Source organism: Galeopterus variegatus, unplaced genomic scaffold, assembly GCF_000696425.1.
Source record: "Galeopterus variegatus unplaced genomic scaffold, G_variegatus-3.0.2 Scaffold5276, whole genome shotgun sequence".
NCBI lineage: Eukaryota > Metazoa > Chordata > Mammalia > Dermoptera > Cynocephalidae > Galeopterus > Galeopterus variegatus.
In genome coordinates this window covers 166964-190349 of record NW_007731387.1, presented here as the reverse complement: position 1 = coordinate 190349, position 23386 = coordinate 166964, and the positions used below count along the sequence as shown (strand labels likewise).

General features: G+C 44.2%; 1 protein-coding gene across 1 annotated transcript in view; it reads left to right on the top strand.

The window, feature by feature from the left end:
* The window catches only part of HUNK (hormonally up-regulated Neu-associated kinase), a 97724-nt gene that overhangs the window by 20999 nt on the left and 53339 nt on the right, over nt 1-23386 (top strand). Inside the window, exon 4 of the mRNA XM_008589172.1 lies at nt 19116-19408. Within this exon, the coding sequence (XP_008587394.1) occupies nt 19116-19408 (293 nt within the window). The remainder of the gene's footprint in view (nt 1-19115; nt 19409-23386) is intronic.

Sequence of the window (23386 nt, the reverse complement as noted above, 5' to 3'; positions counted from 1 at the left end):
TCGTGCCACAGCCCTGCTGAAAAAACCTTTCTAGGTTTCCTTACTGTCTTCCAGAGAAAATTCCAAATTCCCTCCTCTGCATTCAGGGCGCTCTGTGATCAGTCCCCGTGCTGGGTTCTGAGTTTCTCTCTGAGCACTGTTGGTGTTGGCCCTGGCAAGGTGGGTTCTCTGTCCTCCGAGCATCCTCTGGGGAAACCTGCTGGTGCTTCCTCCAGACCCACCCTTCCAGCCCTGCTGAAATGACATGATCTTTTATGGAAACTGTCTCCCCCCACCCCCCCAGAGCGACTTCTCCACCTCCTTGTATCATCTGTCATACTTCATGTGGCATCTTGGGTACCAGGTTATAGGATTATTTAAGGTAGAACCAAGTCTTAGGATTAAAAGAAGTACCCAACTGTGCCTAGGATGATTTTTCACAAATCGTAGGTACTTAGACGAGCTCAGTAGGATGCCATCTCCCTGTGGAAGCTCTGGCTGCACTTCTAAGGTTTGTCAGGGTCCAAAGGTTTCCTCTTTGAAGCTGACTCTGTTAACAACATCACTCTGCTGAGCCCTGGGTGCACAGTGATCGCTTAAGTTAATCAGTACTCTGGAAGTACGCCTTTATCCAAGGTCAGCCATGGCTTGTGGTTTATTTTTTAACTTCACAATGGACTGGATGCAGAGTGGCTGGAAAGATTTCCCAGAGGGGTTCCAGGATGGATCTGATGCTGTAACCCTTGAGTACTGTATTAGTTTCCTGGGGCTGTTATAACAAAGTACCACAAACTGGGTGGCTTAGAACAACAGAAATTTAATGTCGCACAGTTCTGGAGGCCAGAAGTCAGAGATCCAGATGTTGACAGGGCCAGGCAACCTTTGAATACATTAGAGGAGGATCTGTTCCAGGTCTCTCTCCCAGCTTCTGGTAGTTCCTTGGCTGTGGCAGCAGAACTCCAGTCTTCATGTGGTGTTCTCGGTGTGTACCTGTGCTCAAATTTCCCCTTTTTATAAGGACACCAGTCATATGAGAGTCCACCCTAGTAACCTTGTTTTAACTAATTACATTTACAATGACCCTGTTTCCAAAGAAGGTCACATTCTGAGGCAGTGGGGGTTAGGACTTAAACATAAAATTTTTTTGGGGGGGGCACAATTTAACCCATAGCAGGTAGTAAGCTCTGGTTCTCCTGTAGAGTCTGGGACATGTCTGCTAGGTGACGTGGGTGAGTCACTGAAGTTTGCCAGGTTGGAGGGATGCACCCTAAGAGGTAAGGAGGTGAGGAGAAGGTGTGACCATTTCCATCTGCACTGTCCCCCTCTAGTCCCTGAGAGGACTCCAATGTGGAGGCCTTGGTCTGGGGGCAAGAGCGGCCAGCCTGGGCTGAGGATGCAGGCAGTGCACAGCCCTGCTTGGCCGTCCAGCAGCAGATATTGGTGGGCCCTTCAGGATGGAGCTTTTGAGACCTCAGAGTTAAGGACCTAGCATCAGTCTTAAGGACCTATGTTTAGCCAATGTTTAAACTGGTAACTCGCCCTTCTCAGTTTACTCTTTACTTTTACTCCCACATATACTCTTTTTTCCTCTGCAAACCAGGTTCTGATGATCCGTATGATTGAGCTACTCCCCCTGTGCTAAGACAGATAGCACAGGTTGTCTCCTTAGGATGTCAGTGGTGTAGAGATTTGGGAATTCTGCTTTTAAAGTGACCAATTTGGATAGTGAGATGTGTTTGTTATTCTTTGATCATATTGAATCACCTGATTTAGGTATGTATGATCAAATAACCCACCGATCAAATTGCCCCTCTAGATGGCAAGAAGCAGCTTAGCTGTGGGCTGAAAGTCAAATGCAGGGCCAACTATGTCCCAGCCAGGCGGTTTTTGGGCAAGTTTCTTAATCTGTGTAAACCAAGAGTTTCTCCTCTGTACAAGGGGGAAATGATAGCATCTTCCTAATAGCACTGTGGGGGTTACATCAGACGTGTGAAATGTCTTGCAGGGTCTTACTGGTCAAGTGCTTGATAAATGGGGCTAGTCTCACTTTGAGATTTATATGGCTTGATGACTGGGGTCCACACGTGTGCCTTTTGTTTTCATACGATGCAATGCAGTTGACAAAGAAATGGAAATTGTCCAAATAGCTCATCAATGTTATGCTTATAAACAGCTAAACTAGATAATTTAGACCATTAAATGGATCTCCCAGCCAGTTTGAGTATCTACAAAGCTTTAGTTAAACGGACAGTTGCCCACATTTATTTATTTATTTTTCTGTACCATGGGGACCCATCTTGTGTTTTGCTTAATTGTAAGTCCTCACACTATTAATCTTTTATTTATGAAATGATAAAAATGTGTTCACTGTAATGAGGTTAACACCACTGATCCACTTTTGAAAATATAATGATCAAAGTGTCCAATTTTTCTTTTTCTTTTTTCTTTTTGGTGGAGAGGGAGAAGGTGGGGTTTGCAACCAGTAAAGCTTGTTTTCCATGAAGACCACATTAAAATCTTTCCAGCATGATTTTGACATAACAAAGCTCCATTAATTTTGATGAAAGAAATGGGTAACTGGTGCTTGACCCAAATTTACCACATGAAACCTGGTAGGATTGGGAATCATAAACTGAGAATAATAACTCCAGTCACAGCTACCCCTCTACCAAAAATAAAATATGATACCTCAGAATTTAAAATGCATTTTCATAGTTAGTGATCACGTTCTTTTAAATGGGAAACATCCCTTTGAAGTCTATGATATTCCGCTCTCTTGAACTGATTCTTTTATCGAACTTGACTATATGAATATTCATGTTGCTGTATGTGAATATTACATATTGTTTCATTAGTTACTTTTTTCCCTTGCTAGTAGAATAGTAAAAAATTCTTGCTAAGTACTGAAAATACTGTTGAGTTGAAAATAATTTCAATTTTTGGCGACACAGATTAATTTACTCCTGCTGAAAAAAATTACATTTACAGGTAGGCAGTTGACTAAATTATCAGTAAGAAGTCTACATTTTAAAAGAATTTTGAACATTGTTGTCCTGAGTAGAAGTGGAATATTTGTGTTTCAATCTTGGAATTGCCACATTGTCTGCGTGACCCTAGGCAGGTCCCAAAAATCTCTATTATATAAACCTTACCTCTCCTATTAATGGAAACAAAACTAAAACTCCCAATCCTTCCTTCGATGTCACATTTTCAGAGGAATTGTGCTATTTCTGCACATTTAGAAGAGGAGATCCGGAAGATTTCAGAGAAAGTAAGAGGAATGTTTTGAGTTAGTCTTTCTGAAACATACTCAAATCATATTGAAAGGTTTGAACAAATTGGTTTAAAATGGCTGGTTTCCTCCTTTTTTTTTTTGATAGCTGATTTAGATGATGTTTCTCTTAGGTTATGATATCATTTAAGAAATCTTAAAATCAACCGAAGAACTAGCCGACTTGGGAGTGACTGTGGATTTCTCATCCGACAGTTACAGTTACTGCCAAGAGTTTTAAAGACCTTTTTATGGAGCATGGTGCCAGCAAACAATTCTGTTTCCTCTTAGAACCAGCGTGAGTTCCCCTTTTCCGGCAAGCTGAGCAATTAGCCACAGCTCTTTGTCCAGTATACAAGTCATGGCTATTCCCCACAAAGGATTGGCTTTTTATGCATAAATATTGAAATCCTGGAAGATTTTTGACATGGATTTGATTCAGGAGATCTTTTTGGGTCTATTCTTTTGGCCCCATTCTGTCTGTTTACATTTTACTAAACTTTAAATGGATGAATACATGGTAAATTGTAGAAAAGAGTAGAAAATGTATTTATCTAACGTTTCCTAACTTCATGCATCAAGAAAAGCAGTTGAAAAAAAGGAAAATCCAAGGCAATAAATGCAAATAAAAATGTGGTGGCCTCCTTTTTCAAATATAACAGAAAGTATAGATGTCCAAAGTTAAGATGCAAAAGATATACCTATTTGTAGAAAAGTTAATAGCTTAAAGTAGTAAGTATGTTAAAATTCACATGCTGGGAAAACATGGGACAGAAAGAAGGAACTCAAAGCATTGTGTTTCTTGGAGACATCTTCGGATCGTTGATTTGAGTTCAAATCACATCACTTCCTCTCAGAAGTTTTGCTGGGTCCTCTCTCCTTTAGATCTGTTGCTTGCTTTCTTATTGCTAAAACTTGTGGTAAAAGAAAAAAGAACACTTTTACTAGGTGTTATGGGCTGAGTTATGTACCCCCCACCCCCATCCTCCTGCTCCCAAATTCTTATGATGAAGTCCTAACCCCCAGTACCTCTAAACCTGACTGTATTTGGAGACAGGACCTTTAAAGAGGTAATTAAGTTTAAATGAAGTCATTAGGGTGGGCCCTAATCCAATCTGACTAGTGTCTTAATAAGAAGAGGAAATTAAGACACACACACACACAGAGGGAAGGCCATGTGATAACGCAGGGAGAAGGTGCCATCTACAAACCAAGGAAAGAGACCTCGAGAACCAACCCCGATAGCACCTTAAACTCGGACTCCCAGCCTTCAGAACTGTGAGACAATAAATGTCGGTTGTGTGAACCACCCAGTCTGTGGTACTTAACAAAGTGCAGCCCTAGCAAACAAATACTCTGGGAGACATTAAAATGATTGAAAGAACATTAAAAAAGGAAACATGTATTAGAAAAAGAAAAAGGATTTGAGCCCTGTTGTCTTATGGTCTCAGCTGGGCCCTCTCCATGCAACCCCCCGCCCCGCACACACGGGGTGCAGACACACACCTGCCTCCCACTGAGTTCCCTTGTTATCTGCCTATGAATTCCTTGCCCTTCCTGAGAGCCATTGTCTGCTGTCAGTGGAAGCAGAGCACTCCGTATTTCCAGCAAGTGGAAGGGAGGCCAGGAGAATTTATAGAGTCACTGCAGGAATACAAATTCTGCTTTATACAAACTGACACCATCAACGCACATGAATAAATCAGAGCAGAGTGGAAAAAAGACCTAGTTTTCCCTTTCTGATGAACACAGCCACCGGGCTAGCCCTGCTCTTTAGTGCGTGATTTAGGTGGAGAGGAAGGAGGCCTTGTGTTCATATGGCACGATAAAGCCATCTGCAGAGGTTTATTGCAGACCTCTTATGAATGGGTCACCAGCGGCCTGGGGGCTGGGAGACAGGAGCCAGAATAAGGATTCCTGTGCTCAGTTTAGTGTACAACTATTATTGTGACTTTTCCTTCCTGGAGCTATCATGTCTCTCCCTCCCCTGAGACCTCCCGCCCTAGCACTGGCTTGCTTTCTTTCGTTTTTCCCTTTAGCACTACCTGCATCAGTTATATCCTAATCCCATTGTTGTTTGCTCAGTTTTAACTAGATTAATGATGGCCACTATGTGCAGGCAGGCAGAGCGCTGGGTCCTGGGCTCAGAGGTTGGGAAGGGATTTGCCTGAAGCCCTGCAGCCAGAACTTCATGTTCAATGCAGTTGCCTCTCACCACATATGGCTATTGAACACTTGAACTGTGCCTGGTCCAAATTGAGATGTGCTCTAGGCCTGGCTGATTAGTTCTATTGGTTAGAGCGCAGCCTTGTAACACTAAGGTCAAGTGTTAGGATCCCCATACAGGCCAGCCCAAGGGAAAAAAAAAAGAGAGATGTGCTCTAAGTGTAAAATACACATCAGATCTCAAAGACACAGTATGAAAAAGAGAATGTAACATAGCTCATTAAGAGTTTTGAAATATTGATCACATGCTGAAATGATAATGTTAGATAAATTGGGTTATAGAAAATATATTGCTAGTTGATTTCACCTGCTTCTCTTTGTCTTTTTAATGTGGCTACCAGAAAATGTAAAATTATATAAGTGGTTTGCATATTTGGATTGGACAACACTGGAGATGTGGCTGAGCAAGGATTTCAACTGTCTCCAGAGTTGTACCCTGTACCCTGTGGACTTCTCTTTTATCATTCAGAGGTGGGAGTCGTTGAAGTGCAGGAGTATCTGGTTGCTTAGAGGTGCCCGTAATTCCTCCTGCCCAGCATCTAATAAGGTCAGAATGGGGACATCTGGATGGGCTGGGCATGTGGAGAAGCAGAGAAGACAGCACATGGGTACATTTGGAGGGCACATAACAGGCAGAGGGGAGATCACAACAATGTGAACATACTTGACACTACTGAATCGTGCACTTAAAAATGGTGCAGTTGGTAAGTTTTATGTTACATGTTTTTTTATCACAATTAAACATTTTTTTAAAAAAAGAATGAACAAAACCATAAGGAGTATGTTTCTCACTGTGACTGTTATGTAAAAGCATTTAAAAAATGAAAGCTTTATTTGACCAAGAGCAACTGGGCTAAAAGAAAATTGATAGAATGTAAGCTAGTCAAAATAAAATGTATTCCAAGAAAAGAAAAAGCAGAGGGGAAGGAAAGGTGGGCTGGCAGTAGATTATGAAGGATTTTTAATTTCTCATCAAGGAATCTGGACTTTATTTTAAAGATTCCCAAGCACAGAAAATGATCATAACCATCCTTAGAAAGAAAACTCCAGGGCCTCAATGGGAGAAGGAACTGAAAGGGGAGGGTTAAGGGAGTGCTGGGAAGCCTTTTAGGAGGGTGACCATTAACAGTGGGGGTGGTCAAGAAGGAAGCTTCCAGAAGAGACCTGGTGACTGGTTGTGGGGACTGGAAGAAGGGAAGGGAACCAACTGCTCAGGCGACAAGTGGGGACAAGGAAGGCCTCAGAGACAGGAGCGCAGAGAGGGTTTTTTCTGAGGAGGAAGGTTAGGAATATGATCTTACAGGGGCTGGGCAGGGAGGGTTGGGGCTCAGGCCGCCCATGTTGGGTGTCCAGGGCAGTGGGGAAGCTGCTGTTCTGGCGAATTAGCAGTGATGGCTGGCGAGGGGCAGTCATGCGTAACTGACCCATTATCTGCTGGATCCCACGGATCTGTTTGCTTTTAGATGATGTAATTTGAGGCTTCTTCTCTATTGTCATCGAGTTACACTCTGGATAATTAAAAATGGGGCCAAGTTGGAAGAAAACGGCCACAGAAAGGGCTGCTGGGCATCAGAGTTGACGAGGATTTGAGACAATTGGACGTTCTTTTTTTAAACCAGTGTAGTTATCCATTGTGCTTCAGGGGTCGAGCATTTTGGGGAATACCAGGATGAATTACACATAGTCTCAAAACACTTGTAGTGTGTTGTAAGCTGGGCCTTTTGGACTGTTTTATAAAACCAAAGAGAAATGATGTGAGAGTTACCTGTTTTAAATGGTACCTCATCTCCCCTTAAGATTCCTAAGTTTCAGTGAATTCCGACTGGGCAGGAGTTTGGGGTTACTCAGGTTATTTTATCCTTGTGACGAAGGAGAGATGCATAGTTTAAGTAAGTAGATGGGCTTTTGGTAAGAATTACAGCAATTGCACAACTTCCTTCTTTATGCGGACCTTGCTATCTCAGAATTCTGTTCTGCATTTTTTCCTCTCTTGCAGGAACCAGTTTCTCGTTTCCCATTAGCAGGATGTGTTTCCAGGGTGATTTGCTTACTGAACGGGAGCTGGAGTCTGGGGTGCAGAGTATCCCTAGGAAAGTGGCTTTAGAACTCCACCGGGTAGGCGTGGGAGGGTTTCCCAGCCCTGCCTTGGGAGCTGACTTAATTTTTTTCTTAAACTAGAGTTGAGCTTTTTGTTGTTACTCAGCAGCAGATTTTGTTAGCATCACCAAGATCAGTCCTAATGAGTTCTGTTGTTTAAACTGGGCAAGGAAACTTTTTTCCCCCTCGTCATTTACAAAAAGACAAATTTTAGCTCGCAGCAGCAGGGGTGTGGCCTGCGGGGAGCTAGGGGTCATGAGCAGTTGATCTCTGCTACATAAATAGCAGCAATTAATGGGCCCCTATAAAAGACAGCAATGTGTGTTTGCTGTCTAGCATCATTTCTCCGTGAATTGGAGCAAGAGTGAAATTAATTAGAAAGCCAGCAAAGGATATTTTCTGCTTTCTGTTAAATAAGTATCATCACAGGAGCACGTTCCACTCGGATGCATTCACACACATCGTTTCTTTGGAAGAAGGCGTGAAACCAATTTATTTTCAAAACTTCCCACTGGATCATGCTAATCACCAGTTTTCAGCCCTTTTCAGCTGAATTCAGGCTTGGGCTGGAGTCCTCAGACCTTTGTCATTCTCTTCATGGCTTTTGGGGCTTCCCCTTTCACCCATCCTGCTCAATTTATTTCATCCCAAGTTGTCACCCAGATTTTATTGTTTATAATGAGATTTATAAAGCAAGCCATTCTATTATTACTAGTAATTTTCTTAAAGGTTCTATATTAGGTTGCTTGGGCTGCCATAATGAAATACCATAGACTGGGTGGCTTAAACAACAGACATTTATTTTCTTACAGTTCTGGAGGCTGGAAGTGCAAGATCAAGGTGTTGGCAGGGTGGGTTTCTCCCAAGGCCTCTCTCTTTGGCTTGCAGGTGGCCACCCTCTCACTGTGTCCTCACATGGCCTTTTCTTTGTGTGTGTGCACATCCCTGGTGTCTCTTTCTCTCTTCTTATAAAGACACCAGACCTACTGGATTAGAGCCCCACCTTTGTTTAATCTTATTTACCTCTTCGAAGGTCCTATTTCCAAATATAGACATGTTGGGAGTTAGGGCTTCAATGTATGAATTTTAGAGGGACACAGTTCAGCCCATAAAAGGTTTGGAAATAATTAATAGAATAACTTTCTTCCAACTGCACTTGGATCCTTTCATTCATTCACTCAGGACATATTTATTGAGTGCTGTCTGTGTGCCGGAGCTGTTCTGGACCCTAAAAGCATGTCTGTGAAGGAGACTGAGGACTATCCCTTCCCTTCTGGGGCTTCCAAGCATTGGGCAGATTCCGTGCCCAGTCAGTGTGTTTGGCAGGACTTACGAGGTGATAAGCTCCATGGAGAGAAATAGACCAGAGTGAGTGGATTTTGAGTGCTGGGAGATGTGGTTGTAAAGAGGGGGGTCAAGGAAGCCTGAGAAGTGACATTTTGGCAAAGTCTTAGAGGTGAGGGAGTGAATGTGTGGCCAGAGCCCCCAGGTGGGAACACACCTGTCTCTTCTAAAAAGTGGGGCAAGCCATAGGAGACAAGTTTAGAGGTGAAGGGCCGCAAGGAGGGGGCTGTGCAAGCATTGCCCGGACTTTTGCTCTTCCTCTGTGAGAAACAGGCAATCTAGGTGTGTTTTTATGGTCCTCACTTTTGGAAAGTTTTCCTGTCCTTCTAGATCAGCTGCTCTGGAGAAGGTGACAGATGGTTCAGACAAGTTTGGGAGAGAGAAAGTGTACCCAGCAGGATCACCACAGAGAATTAGACATTGGGGTGCGAGGGACTTGAGGGGGTACGTTGAGGGTCCTTCTGTAATGGGACACCTGCTGGCCATGTGAGGTCTCCCCAGCACCCCTTCTTGATAGTAACCTGTCCCCAGCTCTTAGCCACATGTGGAGTAAGTGAGAAACTGCTTTTGCAGCAGGTAGGCTGGACAGCTCCAGTCTACACAGCGTGAGCTGGGGATGACAGTCCTTCGCCTTTAATTTGGCAGTGGTCCTAAAATTCTCTCTCTGCTCAGACATTTAGAGCCATTCAGTTCCTCTTACCCACGGACTGTCCGTCTGTCCATCCTTCCTCTCATCCTCTATCGTCCCTTCCTTTCATCTTTCCGTAACTTGTGCATGTGTTGGCTCTGTCCTCAATCCAGTGCCTGTTCGTTGAGCTCCTTCTGTGCTCCTGACACTACTGGGCGCTGGCACACAAGGCTGAGCCACCTTTCAAAATGACCACAGGGTTTGGTGCTGGGAAGGGGGTTCTGCAAGAGTGTTCTAGGAGAAGGATGAGCCTTGAAAAAGGGTAAGAAGGATCTGACAGGGCTGATCGCAGAGTCTGGGAGGCAACTGGAGGTGGGAGAATTTTGTGCCGTGAAGGAGGAATCCCTGTAGTAGCCCAGTGAGTTATGGGGAAAACACGGAATAGCGTAAGGGAATCATAAGTGCTGAGGTGGGAGAAGGAGGGTGTGAGTGCTGTTATAATCAGGCTGGTCAGGGAAGCCTCTCTGAGGTGACATTTCTTAAAGAGAGGTCTGTGAACTTTCTGCATCACAATCACGCACAAGCTGAAACCATTATCTGAAGATGGCATGAGCACTTTATAATTTTAATTGTCGAAAGGAAGGCTTTGGTCTACCTGTGGGCCCAAGTAGTTGGACTTACCCAAGGCAGTAGTAGAGATGACCAAGAACTTGTACTGACTCCCTGCCATGGACTGGTAAGATTTTCCATTCATTCATTCATTCATTCATTCATTCATTCATTCATTCATTCATTCCCTCCCTCCCTTGTTCTCAATGAGCCAAGCCCTGTGCTAGGTGCTGGGAGGCCAGACACAATCCCTGCCTTCTTGTAAAGTACACCGGAGAGTGCTGCAAACAGCTGAGCACGTGATGATGGATGTGACAGTCACGGAGGTGCAGGGTGACCCCAGTCATCTGGTGGGGAGGCAAACTGTAACCTGATACTGGAGAGAGGAGTGGGAGCTGGAAAGAGCGGGAGCCCATCCAAGAACCATGTGTGGGAGGGAATTCCAGGCAGGAGTGGGTAGGGGCCGGAGACAGGAGGCAGAGAGATTAGCAGGGAGGCCTAGCCCAGGCAGAGGGATGGTGGTACAGCTACAGCAGAGAGGGAGGGGAGGGGCTGGGAGATTTTAGTAGACAGAGGTGACAGACCCTGATGATTAATTGGGGGGGGGAGGAGTCAAGGACGCACAGTGGGGCCACCTGTGGATGGTGGTGCTGTAGGCTGAGCAGGGGATCCTCAGAGGGGAGCAGGGGGAGGTGACGTGTTTGAGGGACCCACAGAACATCCAGGTGGAGATGGCCATAGGCACTCCAGGGCTCAGGACAAAGGTGTGAACAGGTCTGGTGTTGGCGCTCATCAGCAGGTGGACAGTCATGGAGTCTTGGAAGTGGAGGAGGTGGACACGTACATCCCTCACGTGAGGAGAGAAGAGCCTGGGCTAGGACCTCAAGGAGGGGCAGTACCTGGGAGGGCAAGTGTGGTGAGGGGTGAGGGGAGAGTGGCTTCCTGGACTGGGCAGTCAGGAGGGCACCAGGGGACCCTGGTGAGGGCAGTTTCAGGGAACAGTGGGGATGGGAGTTGGGTGGCAAGAGCTTCCTGTATACTGTTTCTACCTACCCCTCTTGCATGAAACATGAAAATCCTAATGACTACCACTTGTTCAGGACTCTGATTGCTCTTGGTGCTAAATGCCCTTTATGGGGTTTCTCACTTACTTCTCCAACATCCCTATGAGGTAGGCACTTTTATCCCCCTTTCATTTTTTATTTATTTATTTTTTTGTCTTTTGTCTTTTTTCCGTGTCCGGCAACGGATCGCAACCCTCAGTGTTGCCCCCGTACCGGACCGGGGACCGGCAACGGGATCGCAAGCCTCGGTGCTGCTCCTGTGCCTCGCTCAACCAGTGAGCGGGAACCGGTCTATACGTGGGATCCGAACCCTCGGACGGGAGCGCCGCCGCGCTTCCCAAGCGGCGCACTATCCAGTGCGCCACTGGGCCGGCCCAACCCCTTTCATTTTTTAAACAAGTGAGGAAACTAAGGCTTAGAGAGGTCTAAGCTGCCAAGTGGCAGAGACAGGGTTTGAAGTCATGGCCCAGCTTTGAGGCCCACGTGCCCCTCTGCTCTGCTGTGATACCCCCTGAAGAACTGCCAGAATGTGGAAAGCAGGGTGTCTTAGTCCACTTAGTGTTGCTACAACAATATCTGAGGCTGGGTAACTTATAAAGAAAAGAGATTTATTTGGCTCACAATTCTGGTGGCTGGAAAGTCCAAGAACATGGAGCAGGCGTCCATTTGGCTTCTGGTAAGCGGCTCATGCTGTGTCAAACATGGTGGGAACCAGAAAGGCGAGTGGGCAGGTGCCAAGAGTCAGAGCAGCAGAGGAACCTTCGCTTTATAACAACCTGTTCTGAAGGGAATTAATCCATTCCCATGAGAACTAACCCATTCTCCAGAGAAAGCGATTAATCCATTTTAACCCTATATTGTCACATTGGGATGAAGCCTCAACATGAGTTTTGGTGGGGACAAACCATATTCAAACGATAGCACAGGGTGAGATCAGGAGAGGTACTGTGGGATCTGACCTCAGCCCTGGGTGAATGAACGCTAGCCCTTTCTTCTTACATTTTCACTCTTCTGCAGGAAATCCCATACTGAGGGATGCTCAGAGGGTCTATTCATCTGCTTGGGCTGCCATAACAAAATACCATAGACTGGGTGGCTTAAACAATAGAAATTTATTTTCTCACACTTCTGGAGGCTGGAAGTCTGAGATCAAGGTGCTATCAGGGTTAGTTTCTCCTGGGACCTCTCTCCTTGGCTTGCAGACAGCTGCCTTCTTGCTGTGTCCTCATGTGGCCTTTTCTTTGCATGTTAGGAGAGAGAGAGAGATCTCTGGTGTCTCTTCCTCCTCTTACATGGACACCAGTTCTATTGGATTAGGGTCTGTAGTGGATTGAATTATGTCCCCTGCCAAAACTCACTGAAGCTTGAATTGTGTCCCCCATGTTTTATGTAGTAGAAACTTAGCTCCCACCGTGACTGTTAAGAAGGTGGGAAATACTATTATGGTAATTGAAAGGTGGAGCCTTGAAGAAGTGAGTGGATTGTAGGACCGTGTAGTAGTGAATGGATTAAAAATGGTGGTCAGGGGCATGGTTCTGAGGGCTTTAAAAGGACAGTGTATGAGGAACTGTCTCTCTCTGTTCTCTCTGCTTCTACCACCTTGCAATGTGAGGTCCGTGGGTCACTGTTGCCACCACCAGATGGACTTTGGACTTTCTAGCCTCAGAAACTGTAAGCCATAAATTTCATTTTCTTTATAAATCACCCAGTTCCATGTATTTTGCTATAAGCAACAGAAACAGACTAATACAGGGTTCCACGCTTATGATCTCATTTAACCTTAATCACCTCTTTAAAGGCTCTATCTCCAAATACAGTAACTTTGGGGGTTAGGGCTTCAATATACGCATTTTGGGGGGACACTATTCAGTCTATAACAGATGGTAATTTTTTTTTTTGTCCTTTTTGTCTTTTTTTCGTGACCGGCAACGGATCGCAACCCTCAGTGTCGCGCCCGTACCAGACCGGGACCGGCAACGGGATCGCAACCCTCGGTGTTGCGCCTGCACCTCGCTCAGCCAGTGAGCTGCTGGTCTGTATGTGGGATCCGAACCCTCGGCGGGAGCGCCGCTGCGCTCCCAAGCGGCGCACTGTAGCAGTGCGCCACCGGGCCAGCCCAGATGGTAATTTTGAACCACCACAAAGGATCTGCATTATCCCCTACAAATATGTTTTAGGTGCTTAATAAATGTTTATTGAGGAAGGAAAGATTCATTTGAGTTTAGCATGTGGTATTAAAGAAAGCTCTTTTTTGGTTAATTTCCATGTGAAAAGAAAAGTCAGTCAATCAGGGCCTCCCATTCCCTGTGCATTTTGATTATTTAAAACATTATAGTGTAAAAGTGCTTTGATTAAGGGAAGACTATGAACTTTCTAAAGTACAGCATACACTGTATAATGTGTAAAACATGTATGTATGATTTTGTGATATTAAAGAGGAATCTCTTTGACAAATTTTTTTCTTCCTTTCATTCCTATGGAAGATTAATTTTACATCTGACTTTTCATTTTGTAGATTGGAAACATCAACAATTCTTGATGTGTTTCAGAGTAATGAATTTTAAAGGCAGTGAAGGGTGATCCAGGATGAAGGGATGAATTTTAAATCCCGTTAACTCTGATCCTGTGTAGACAGTCTCAACTAAGTCAATATTTAAAGAAGATGAGAGACTAAACTGATAGGAAACCACTGCCTTGGGATTTAAAAGCAACTCTATTCCAGAGAGTTCAAAACACTGCAATGTGGTGCAGGCTTCTTTTTTATTATGCTAAAACTGTGGGTCATTTCTTTTTTCCTTAGCTGAACTGAGCTTAAAGGTTTTTCACCCTCTCTACAGGTTGATTCATTGAAAGTAAAATGGTAATAATAACAGCAACAATTTAAGGAGCACTTACTATGTGCCAGATGTTGCACTAAGAGCTTTACGTACATTATCTCAGGGACCAGTTGGTTTATGGAAGTGTGTACCATTACTGTGTACATTACTATGCCTGGATATTTTTATGCATCCGTTATTCTAAGTAAAATTTTACATTGAATTTCCTCTCCTAATACATAATAAAAGCCATTGAGCTTGACTTCCTTGGTGGTTAGCAAATGTCCTCTCTCTTGATGGATTGGGATACACGAGGGTCCACTCCCCATCCTCTCCTGTGTTGGAGAGAGCAGCACACCCGTCCATGCAGGGCAGACTCTCCCACCTATTCTTTTCCTTCCTGAAGGTTTCCTCACTCTCCAGTGTCTTCTATTTCTCCATTCCTGCAGCTGCTGGTGGAGATTTTAGTTCTACTTTTTTTTTTGGCTTTGGGGCATTTCTGTTTCTTTCTTATGAGCTTAGCTATTTATTTAAAAATTGGTTTGCTGATTTTATCCATCATTGGCTTTTTTTTTTTTTTGGTGGTTGGGGGGTGAGGGTGGAATTGCCATATTGTGAGAAATGCTATTTCTTAGATAATGAAAGAAGTTGATGAATAATCTCTTTCAGCTGTCATATATTGGAGCTGTGCCATTCTCCCTCTACTAATTTTTTACCACAGCAAGACTTTGCTACTTATCTTGTCAGAAATATGGGGGCAATCTTTGAAATGGATTCCTTTGTAAAATTTTGGGGGATTTTGCAGCTTGAATCTGTTGAAGAGCTGGAGTCTTGGTTTTACTGAAAACCATTTTACAGAAAATGTTTTTTCTCTATGTGTTCAGGACGACATCCAGGCTTGGATACTCCCCTGACAGCCCCACCTCCACACACACACACACACCCTGGACCAGATTGGGAGTCCCCAGACGGCATTGGCGAGGGTATTGTTCTCAAGTGAATCAGCAGTCTACAGCGGTGGTAACAGGCACTGGTGTCATCTCTCGTTGTCTGGAACACACTAAACTGGCTTATTTTACCACCGTTTGATAGCAGATTTAATTTTACTCTGTAAAACTCTCCTGAATAAAGCAGTTTATTTTTCAGCTAGAGACCCATCACTGCACTGGGCTTTACCCCGGTAGAATCAGTGGTAGGTCTGTTTTGCCTGCAAATCTCTGATTACTGTCCAATTAAATTAGATGCCTCCCTTCGGTGATCATTGATTGACTATTCCTTAATTTCCCATTTATTATTTCCCATTTCAGTTGTTGTAGATGAAGTTGATTAAACAATTTTGTGCAATCAGGAATAGCGTTTCATTTTCAGTGTTATCAATGCAGAGCCTGGAAGTTTAGGGGGTGAATAAAAACAAGCTGGTGGTGAGCTGGTGTTTGGGAAAGGAGAGGGAACTTAGTAGGAAACCTTCTCCCAGGTGAGGTAGATTCAGCATTCAGGGTTTTCACAGAGGGACTCTCAACCAGTAGAAGTTGGGAACCAAGATATCAAATGATCGTGGAGCACACAGCTGGTGTGTTGGTTTCCCAGACCTGCTGTAACAAATTAGCAACAACTTGGTGGCTTAAAACAACAAAAAATTATTCTCTCACAGTCTGGAGGCTAGACATCTGAAATCAATTTCACTGGGTCCAAATCATGGTGTTGGCAGGGCGACGGCCCTCCCTTTGGAAACTCTAGGTGAGATCCGGACTTTGCGTCTTTCGACTCTGGTGGCTACTGGCATTCCTGGGTCTGTGGTCACATCAGTGTCTCCTTCTTCACGTTGTCTTTTCCTCTGTGTGTGTTTCTATCTGATCTTCTCCCTCTTTTAAGGACGTTTCTGATAGCATGATGGCTCACCCACTTAATCCAGGACAATCTCCCTATCTCAAGACTCTTAACTTCATCCTGTCTGCACAGACGCTTTCTCCAAATTAGATAAAATTTACAGGTTCCCGGGGTTAGGATGTGGCCTTTCTTTGGGATGAGGCATTTTCCAGCCCACCACACTGGATCCACTTCACAAAATGCCTCGGGAAGACCACCCAAGGCCAGGGCTGGAGTGGATTCCATTGGGATGTTGCCCTAGCGCCTTGCATCACATCATTGAAATGCCCTTTCACCTTTGAGGAAGGGAGGATGATGGGCTGGAGGAAGAGCAAGAAGGGAGAGAAGTTGGGAGAAGTGTTTAGAAATGCTGCACCTGCCCAGAAGTGGGAAAGTACAGGAAAAACCACCTTAAGCAGGACCTGGTGTATTGGAACTAGGCACTGATTGTTAGGATTGTGATAATCGTATATTTGTGTCCTACCTCGTGGAAGGAGCCACCTGCACTCTGCTTTTCATTCAGAGAGGTCCTCATTGAAGACTTTTGCTAACCAGTTACTGGTGTTTCACGGGATTTTGCTGTGGTAGAGATCTTGGAGGTACAAACAACTGGCATAGGCTGGGAGTGGGGCCTGGGAGGGAGCTAGCGGTAACTCTGCTCCCTGCGGGTCACACGTGGACATGGCGGGAGCAGGAGAGGTGCAGGTCAATTAGGACTCGTCAGAAGCCCCTAGACTGCAACAAAGAGGGAAAGTGAGGAGCAGAGAGAGGCTGTAGGCAAACGGTGGTGGTATTTTCCCGACCGCCAGGAGGGTCTCACGATGCCTGAGAACGTTTTCCTGAGGAGCAGCATCAGATAGATTCCTTTCTTTTTTTTCAGAGGAGATATTAGTCTCCCACAGTTGCTATTACAAGTCACAAGGTTGGTGGCTTAAAGTAACAAATTGATTCTCCCACAGTTCTGGAGGCCAGAGGTCTAAAATCAGAGTATGGGCAGGGCTGTGCTCCCTCTGGAGGCTCTAGGGGAGGATCCGTCCTGGCCTCTTCCAGGCTTTGGTGGCTCTAGGTATCCCTTGGCTTATGGCTGCATCATTCCAGTCTCTGCCTCCTTATTCCCATGGCCTTTTCCTCTGTGTATTTGTGCAAAAGTTCCCTCCGCCTCTATTTTATAAGGACACTTACGAGGATATTACATTTAGGGCCCACCCAGATAATCCAGGCTAATCTCATCTGAAAATCCTTCACTTAGTAACATTTGCAAAGACCCTTTTCCCAGATAAAGTCACATTTACACGATCCAGGGATAAGGACTTAATATCTTTGGGTGAGTATTATTCAACCTAGTACAGGCAATTAAAGAGGTAAATAAATTATCCTAACAATAATTATGTGCTGTGTTAAAAAGGCAGATTGTATTACTGCCGGGCTTTTAGACTGTTGTTTATTCATAGTACTTTTAAGATTTCGTTGCCAAAGGGTGTAATTTTTAAAACATTGCAACACAGAGTCAAGCAAAGACAGAACCTAACTGTACTTTTCAGCATCTCTTTTTCTCCCCATCTCCCCAAGAGAATGGCGATATATATGTGTATACATACATATATGTATATATAATTTCAGGGGGGTCAGGAATAAGAAGAGTTTTTAAAGCTTTTAGTCTAGCATCTCTGGAACTAGTTGGGGCCCAGCCACAGCCAGTGTATAACTTTAGCTTCTGTGGGCTGGGAGCCTCAGTCTCAGCTGACTTGGGATGGTCAGGCCGCCGTGGTGAGGCACGTGTGGGCAGAGGCTCCCCCAGCTTGTCTGGTCCCCTTGGCTGATTGTGCCTTTGCTACTCATATTTTTGGGTTATGGGTTTGAACTTCCCTATTAAGATGAGACTCTGTTCTCCAGGGAGAAATAATAGATTAAGCTGCTGATAGCTATTGCTTTGATGATTCCATTGGTTAGTTTCCTATTGGTCACTTCCTGCTTATCAATTACTGTGCGCCATGAAGGGAGAGTGGTCCCTGGTTAAGCAGTGAGTGCATTAAATCTTACTGCAGACGCTAGTTGTGTAAGGCACTTAGGGCAAGAGGGTTTAGGGGAATCTCTATAGAAGGAAGGTGGCATTTGAGTTAGCCTCTGCAGGACGTGGGGGGGGGGTTGATCTGAGTGGTTGAAGGGGGGGGGCAGGAGTACTTGGAGAGTGACAGAATGCGTGTCCTGGGGGAGTGAGGGAGGTGAGGTTCTGAATGAACAAGACTGGTGGCTTGGGAACAGAGAGGAAGGAAAGGAGGGGAGGCCGTGGGCAGAAGGCACCGGCCTCGTGTTATTGCTAGAAACATTAGAGAGAGGAATGAAGATATAAGAAAGAATGGGGCAAAAACAGAGGTGTGTCTTAGGGCCTGGAGAGTGGAGAGGTTACTTCCCCCAAAGGAAAGGGGAGAACTGGGGTTGGGTGCAGATTTGGGTAGAAAGACAATCTTTCCTTCCCGTCCAACGTCCAACTCTTCTCCTTCCCTCTCTTAACACCCTCCCTCCCACCCTACTATTTATGACAAGTTGATTGTGGGGAAATGGCTCAGGAGGAGCTTGCTGTGGGGGCTGAGTGGGACCCTGGGGCAGCAGCAACAGAGGCTGGGCCCTGACAGCGAGGCCAAGAGTTCCCTTGCCAGGTAATTCAGCCAGGGAAAGAGGTGCCCATTGGAGGCAGAGACAGCCTGGCCGAAGACCTGTGCAGGGCAGAGAAAGGACAGGTGAGGCCAGGGGTGCTTTATCCTCGAGTAGTGCATCCTCCAGAGCCCTACTCATGCCTGAGAACTGAAGGTGGGGATGGACTTAGCTGTTCCAGAAGTGGAGGTGTGGTGGACCAGACCTGGAGGGGATGGTGATGAGTCCTGAGAGGGAGTGGGAGAGCCCTTTGCTCAGGAGAAATTGGTATCACCCCCGCCCTGTCCTTTGGAGAGACAAGTTTGACAGTAACCCTTCACTGAAACTTCTAGACAGCTATTCAAGTTTGCTTAATAAGTAAATTCCAGTCTCTTCCTTAATAATTGAATTTTTTGATTTTTCCAAATGTTACATTTTTTTTTCTTCGATGGTATTTTAAATAAGGTGTTTCTCCTGCTGCAAAGAAGTAGCTATGTATTTTCCTAGGGTTCTTGTGAGTAGTCGAGGAATAACCTTTGCCTGCAATGTGTCTGATAACAGCCATGCTCTTGGTTTCTCCTTAGGTAGCCATAAAAGTCATTGATAAGAAGAGAGCCAAAAAGGACACCTATGTCACCAAAAACCTGCGGCGAGAGGGGCAGATCCAGCAGATGATTCGCCACCCCAACATCACACAGCTCCTCGATATCTTAGAGACGGAAAATAGCTACTACCTGGTTATGGAGCTGTGCCCAGGGGGCAACCTGATGCACAAGATATATGAGAAGAAGCGGCTGGAGGAGCCCGAGGCCCGCAGATACATCAGGCAGCTCATCTCCGCAGTAGAGCACCTGCACCGGGCTGGGGTGGTCCACAGGTAAGGGCCACGCCGGGCTGATGATCGCTGACCCTGTGCTTCAGCACACTCCAAGCAAGGCTGAGTAATTGCAGACTGTTCTACAATTCCCCTATATCTTGTTCCATGGTATTGTTTTGTGAGTTGGGTTATTGCCAGTAAGGGAGTTCAAAGAGTGGAATATGAAGCCAGTGTGCCTGGGCTTACATCCTGGCTCTGCCCTTCAATAGTTGTGTGATCTTAGGTAAGTCACTTAACCTCTCTGATCCTTGGCCTCTTCATCTGTAAAATGGGAGTAATAATGACAACCTCTCCCTTGGTTGGTGTAAGAGTCAGTGAGTTAATATATGGAAAGAGCTTGGACTGGTGTCTGGTATATGGTAAGCACCATGTCAGTGTTAGCTGCTGCCTTATTCTTATTTGCAAACACATGAGGTCCATTGCTCAGGTGCCTGAAAGAAGAACCAGTGTTACATGGCATGGGATTATTTTCAACTACTGCCAGGGAAGGTGCTTTCATTGCATTTGCTTCACACATGCTAGCTGCTGAATAGCCATTTGATTTAACTGAATTGAATCACCATTCGAACTGTGAACTTGCGCTTGAAATCAAGGGGTGTTTCCCATAAGTCAAATCAACCTTCCAAATAGTTGTGAAAATCAAACTTGTTTTTACCAGCCTGTGCTCTCCTGGGGAGGGGCCCCACAAAGAAAGTGAATGAAAATAGCTTTCTTAGCAATGTTGCCTTTGGTGAAGGGTGCCTACTTTTAGTACTGTATGAAAAAAATAAAATTAAATTAAAAAATGAAAGTGTCCTCTTTTCCTCCCAAGAAAGTGTTGGCTTCACCAGTGAATATGTGGTTCTTCCTTTGTGGAATTATAATCAATGCAATTATTCTAGGTTGTTGGGAAAAATTAATCATGTTTAATTGGTTCTCATTTAAAAAATCAAGATCAGGGTTTAAAATAGGTGTGTGCACACATACGGTTAAACATTTTTTTAATTAGATATAATTTACATACCATAAAGTTTCACCATTTAAAAGTGTACAATGCAGGGCTGGCTGGTTAGCTCAGTTGGTTGGAGTGTGGTGTTGAAAACACCAAGGTCCAGTGTTCCATCCCTGTACTAGCTAGCTGCTAAAATAAATAAATAAATAAAATAAAATAAAACTGTGATGCAGCTTATTTAAAGAAAAAGTGTACAACCCAGTGGTTTTTAGTATATTCACAGAGTTATTCAACCACATCACCACTCTATAGCTTTAGAGTATTTTTATTACCACCAAAACAAACCCTGTTCCCATTAGCAGTCACTCCCAAGTCCCCCCTTTTGCAAGCCCCTGGCAACTACTAATCTGCTTTCTTTCTCTATGGATTTGCCTATTCGGGACATTTCATATAAATAAAATCATACAATTTACAGTCTTTGGTGACTGGCTTTTTTCATTTAGCATAGTGTTTTTCAGAGTTATCCATGTTATACAGTGTATTAGTACCTTCTTTTTATGGCTGAGTAATATTCCATTGTATGGATAAGCACATTTTGTTGATCCATCCATCAGTCAATGGACATTTGGGTTGCTTCCACTTTTCGGCTATTATGAATAATGCTGCTATGAACGTTGGTATACAAGTTTTTGTGTGAACATATATTTTTACATCCTTTGGAGAATTCCACTCTTAAGAGTGGAATTAGTGGGTCATATGGCAACTCCCTGTTTAACCTTTTGAGGAAACACACACATATATATTTAAATTTAGGATCTAATGGTGCATTTTATCTGTTGGAAAGCGATTTATTTTCTGATGTGTGAAGAAAGCAGCTCCAGACCTTTATTTAATACAATTCCAACCCTTTCAAGGTGGAGAGGGCTGTCTCCTTACTAACGGGATTGGCACCATGGGATGCTCTGCCCTGTTGTGTGTGAACCCAGGGACACCGTCGGGAGGTCACGTTGTCCAGGGCTTCCCCAGAGCCATTGGGCACCATTCAGGCCAATCATCTTCTCCTCACTGAAGTGAGAGAACCTCTTCACATACATATTTTTAGTCACATGCGTGGCCATGAGATCACGCTTCTTTAGAACTCTTTGGGTTTAGATCAGCAAGGAAGAGCACATTCAGGAATTTTAAGTGAATAACACTATTTTTGGCTCTTTCCGACAAAACCCTTGTGTAGCCTGTGGTGTCATCGCTCTGCCATTATTAGGAAAATGATGGTCGTAAGTGTGCTCGACTGTCTTTGTTGATTAAAATGACAAAGACAGAAACCTCACAAATGAATCAGCTTGGATTACTGACTCTGACTCTGCAGGTCACAGCAGAAAATAGAACAAGGGGACTGTAAGCAGCAGAGCTTTCTGTGGGACTCGGGGTGTTTTTTGAAGGGTTTCGTGCTGTCAAAAATACGATGAGCACCGAGCTTCTCAGCATTGCAAGGGCAACAAAAGAAAATCAACTGGAAGCGGGGCGCTGCACATGGTCTCTCCTGCAGGAAATTCTCAACAACCCTTTTAAAGTCATTTTAACAAAATCCAATCCCTCTCAGTGCAATTACTGTCAAAATGTCAAAGGAATGAATTTAATAATGTTTTGATAGCAAAGATGGTATACTTTTTCTTTCTCTGATCTCCAGCTTTCTACTTTTTCCTCTCCCTCTTAGGAAATATATTCATAATCTTGTAATGGCAAGGGCTCAGATCTTTTAAAGTTAGAGAAGGTTGGAAATATAGGTATCCTTTAGGAGGATTTCTTTGCTTTTCTCTCTAGAAATCATGTTAATGCATGTCACTGCACACAGACGTAGGTGATTATGTGGTTGAGATATCACATTCAAATGTTTGTTTAGAATATATTCATGGTTTGTCTTTAACAGAATGTCTTGACTTTCAAAGACTTTATACCAGTTATTTTTAGCATTCATAACTTGTCTGACCACTGGTATGCTCTTTGCTGTAGCACTTTCCAGTGGTGGAGGATTTTCTCCTTTGTACTGCAAAGGTGGAATGAATTTCATAAATTATTTTGAAGTGAGATTTTTTCAAATGAATAAGAGAATATAGCATTTTAGACAGGCCCTAGAGTCTCTGGTGGGAAGGTTTTTGAACAAATACATTGGATCATCCAAAAGGATTTAGGTGGAGTTTTTGTGGCTACATGTATACAGTGATTTAAAGGGCTTTTGGGTCTGTGTGGACGATGCATTAAAAACATGGTTTTTGATTAACCACGTTGTTATGTCATAATCAACTTAACGCCCTTAGTTCTTATGATATTAAATCTAAATATTTACTTGTCTATCCAGAACTATTTAAGTATCATTTAAAAGAAGCAAATCTTTAAAAATCACGTAAATATTACAAGTAGAATTTTTTAAAAAGGAAACTAAACTTTTATAAAGCAGATTCCCTTAGCTGGCAGAGAACTTCATACTACACTGGACTTGCTATAACCTTTGTGTCTTTTGCCACAAGAAGGTGGTTGTTAATTTTTACAAAGGTAGAGTTTGGTCTAACTTCTTCATTACTCCAATTTAGAATTGCCAAAGATTTTTTGCATCTAAAATGTAACAAGTTTGGGTTGTTTCCTTCTCCTCAAACGTGCTCACCCAGCAAGATGCCAAAATCTGATGATCTCCCTGTTGTATGTAGAGTGTTGACTCTTAACATGAATCACCAAGAACGCTGATTGTGCAGAGAGGCTAATTTGAGATTCATCTGTTCATTCAAAATAACAAAGTCCAATCAAACTATACCCAACAGACACAACAGAATAGGGTAATGCAATGCAGCCGTCCCTAAGCAGGAAGAGACAAGCCATGGGCTCGCAGGACCAGGAAAAAGAGACACATGATCAAAGGCAGCATGAGCCTGTGCTTGGATGTGTGTCAGCGTCGCAGGTCCCGGGGCCACGACCTTGTTCCTTCATCAATATAGAAAAAGGGTCCTTTGCGCTGAAGAGGAATGTGGTGGGAGTGTGGGGGCGGGGGGGGGGGG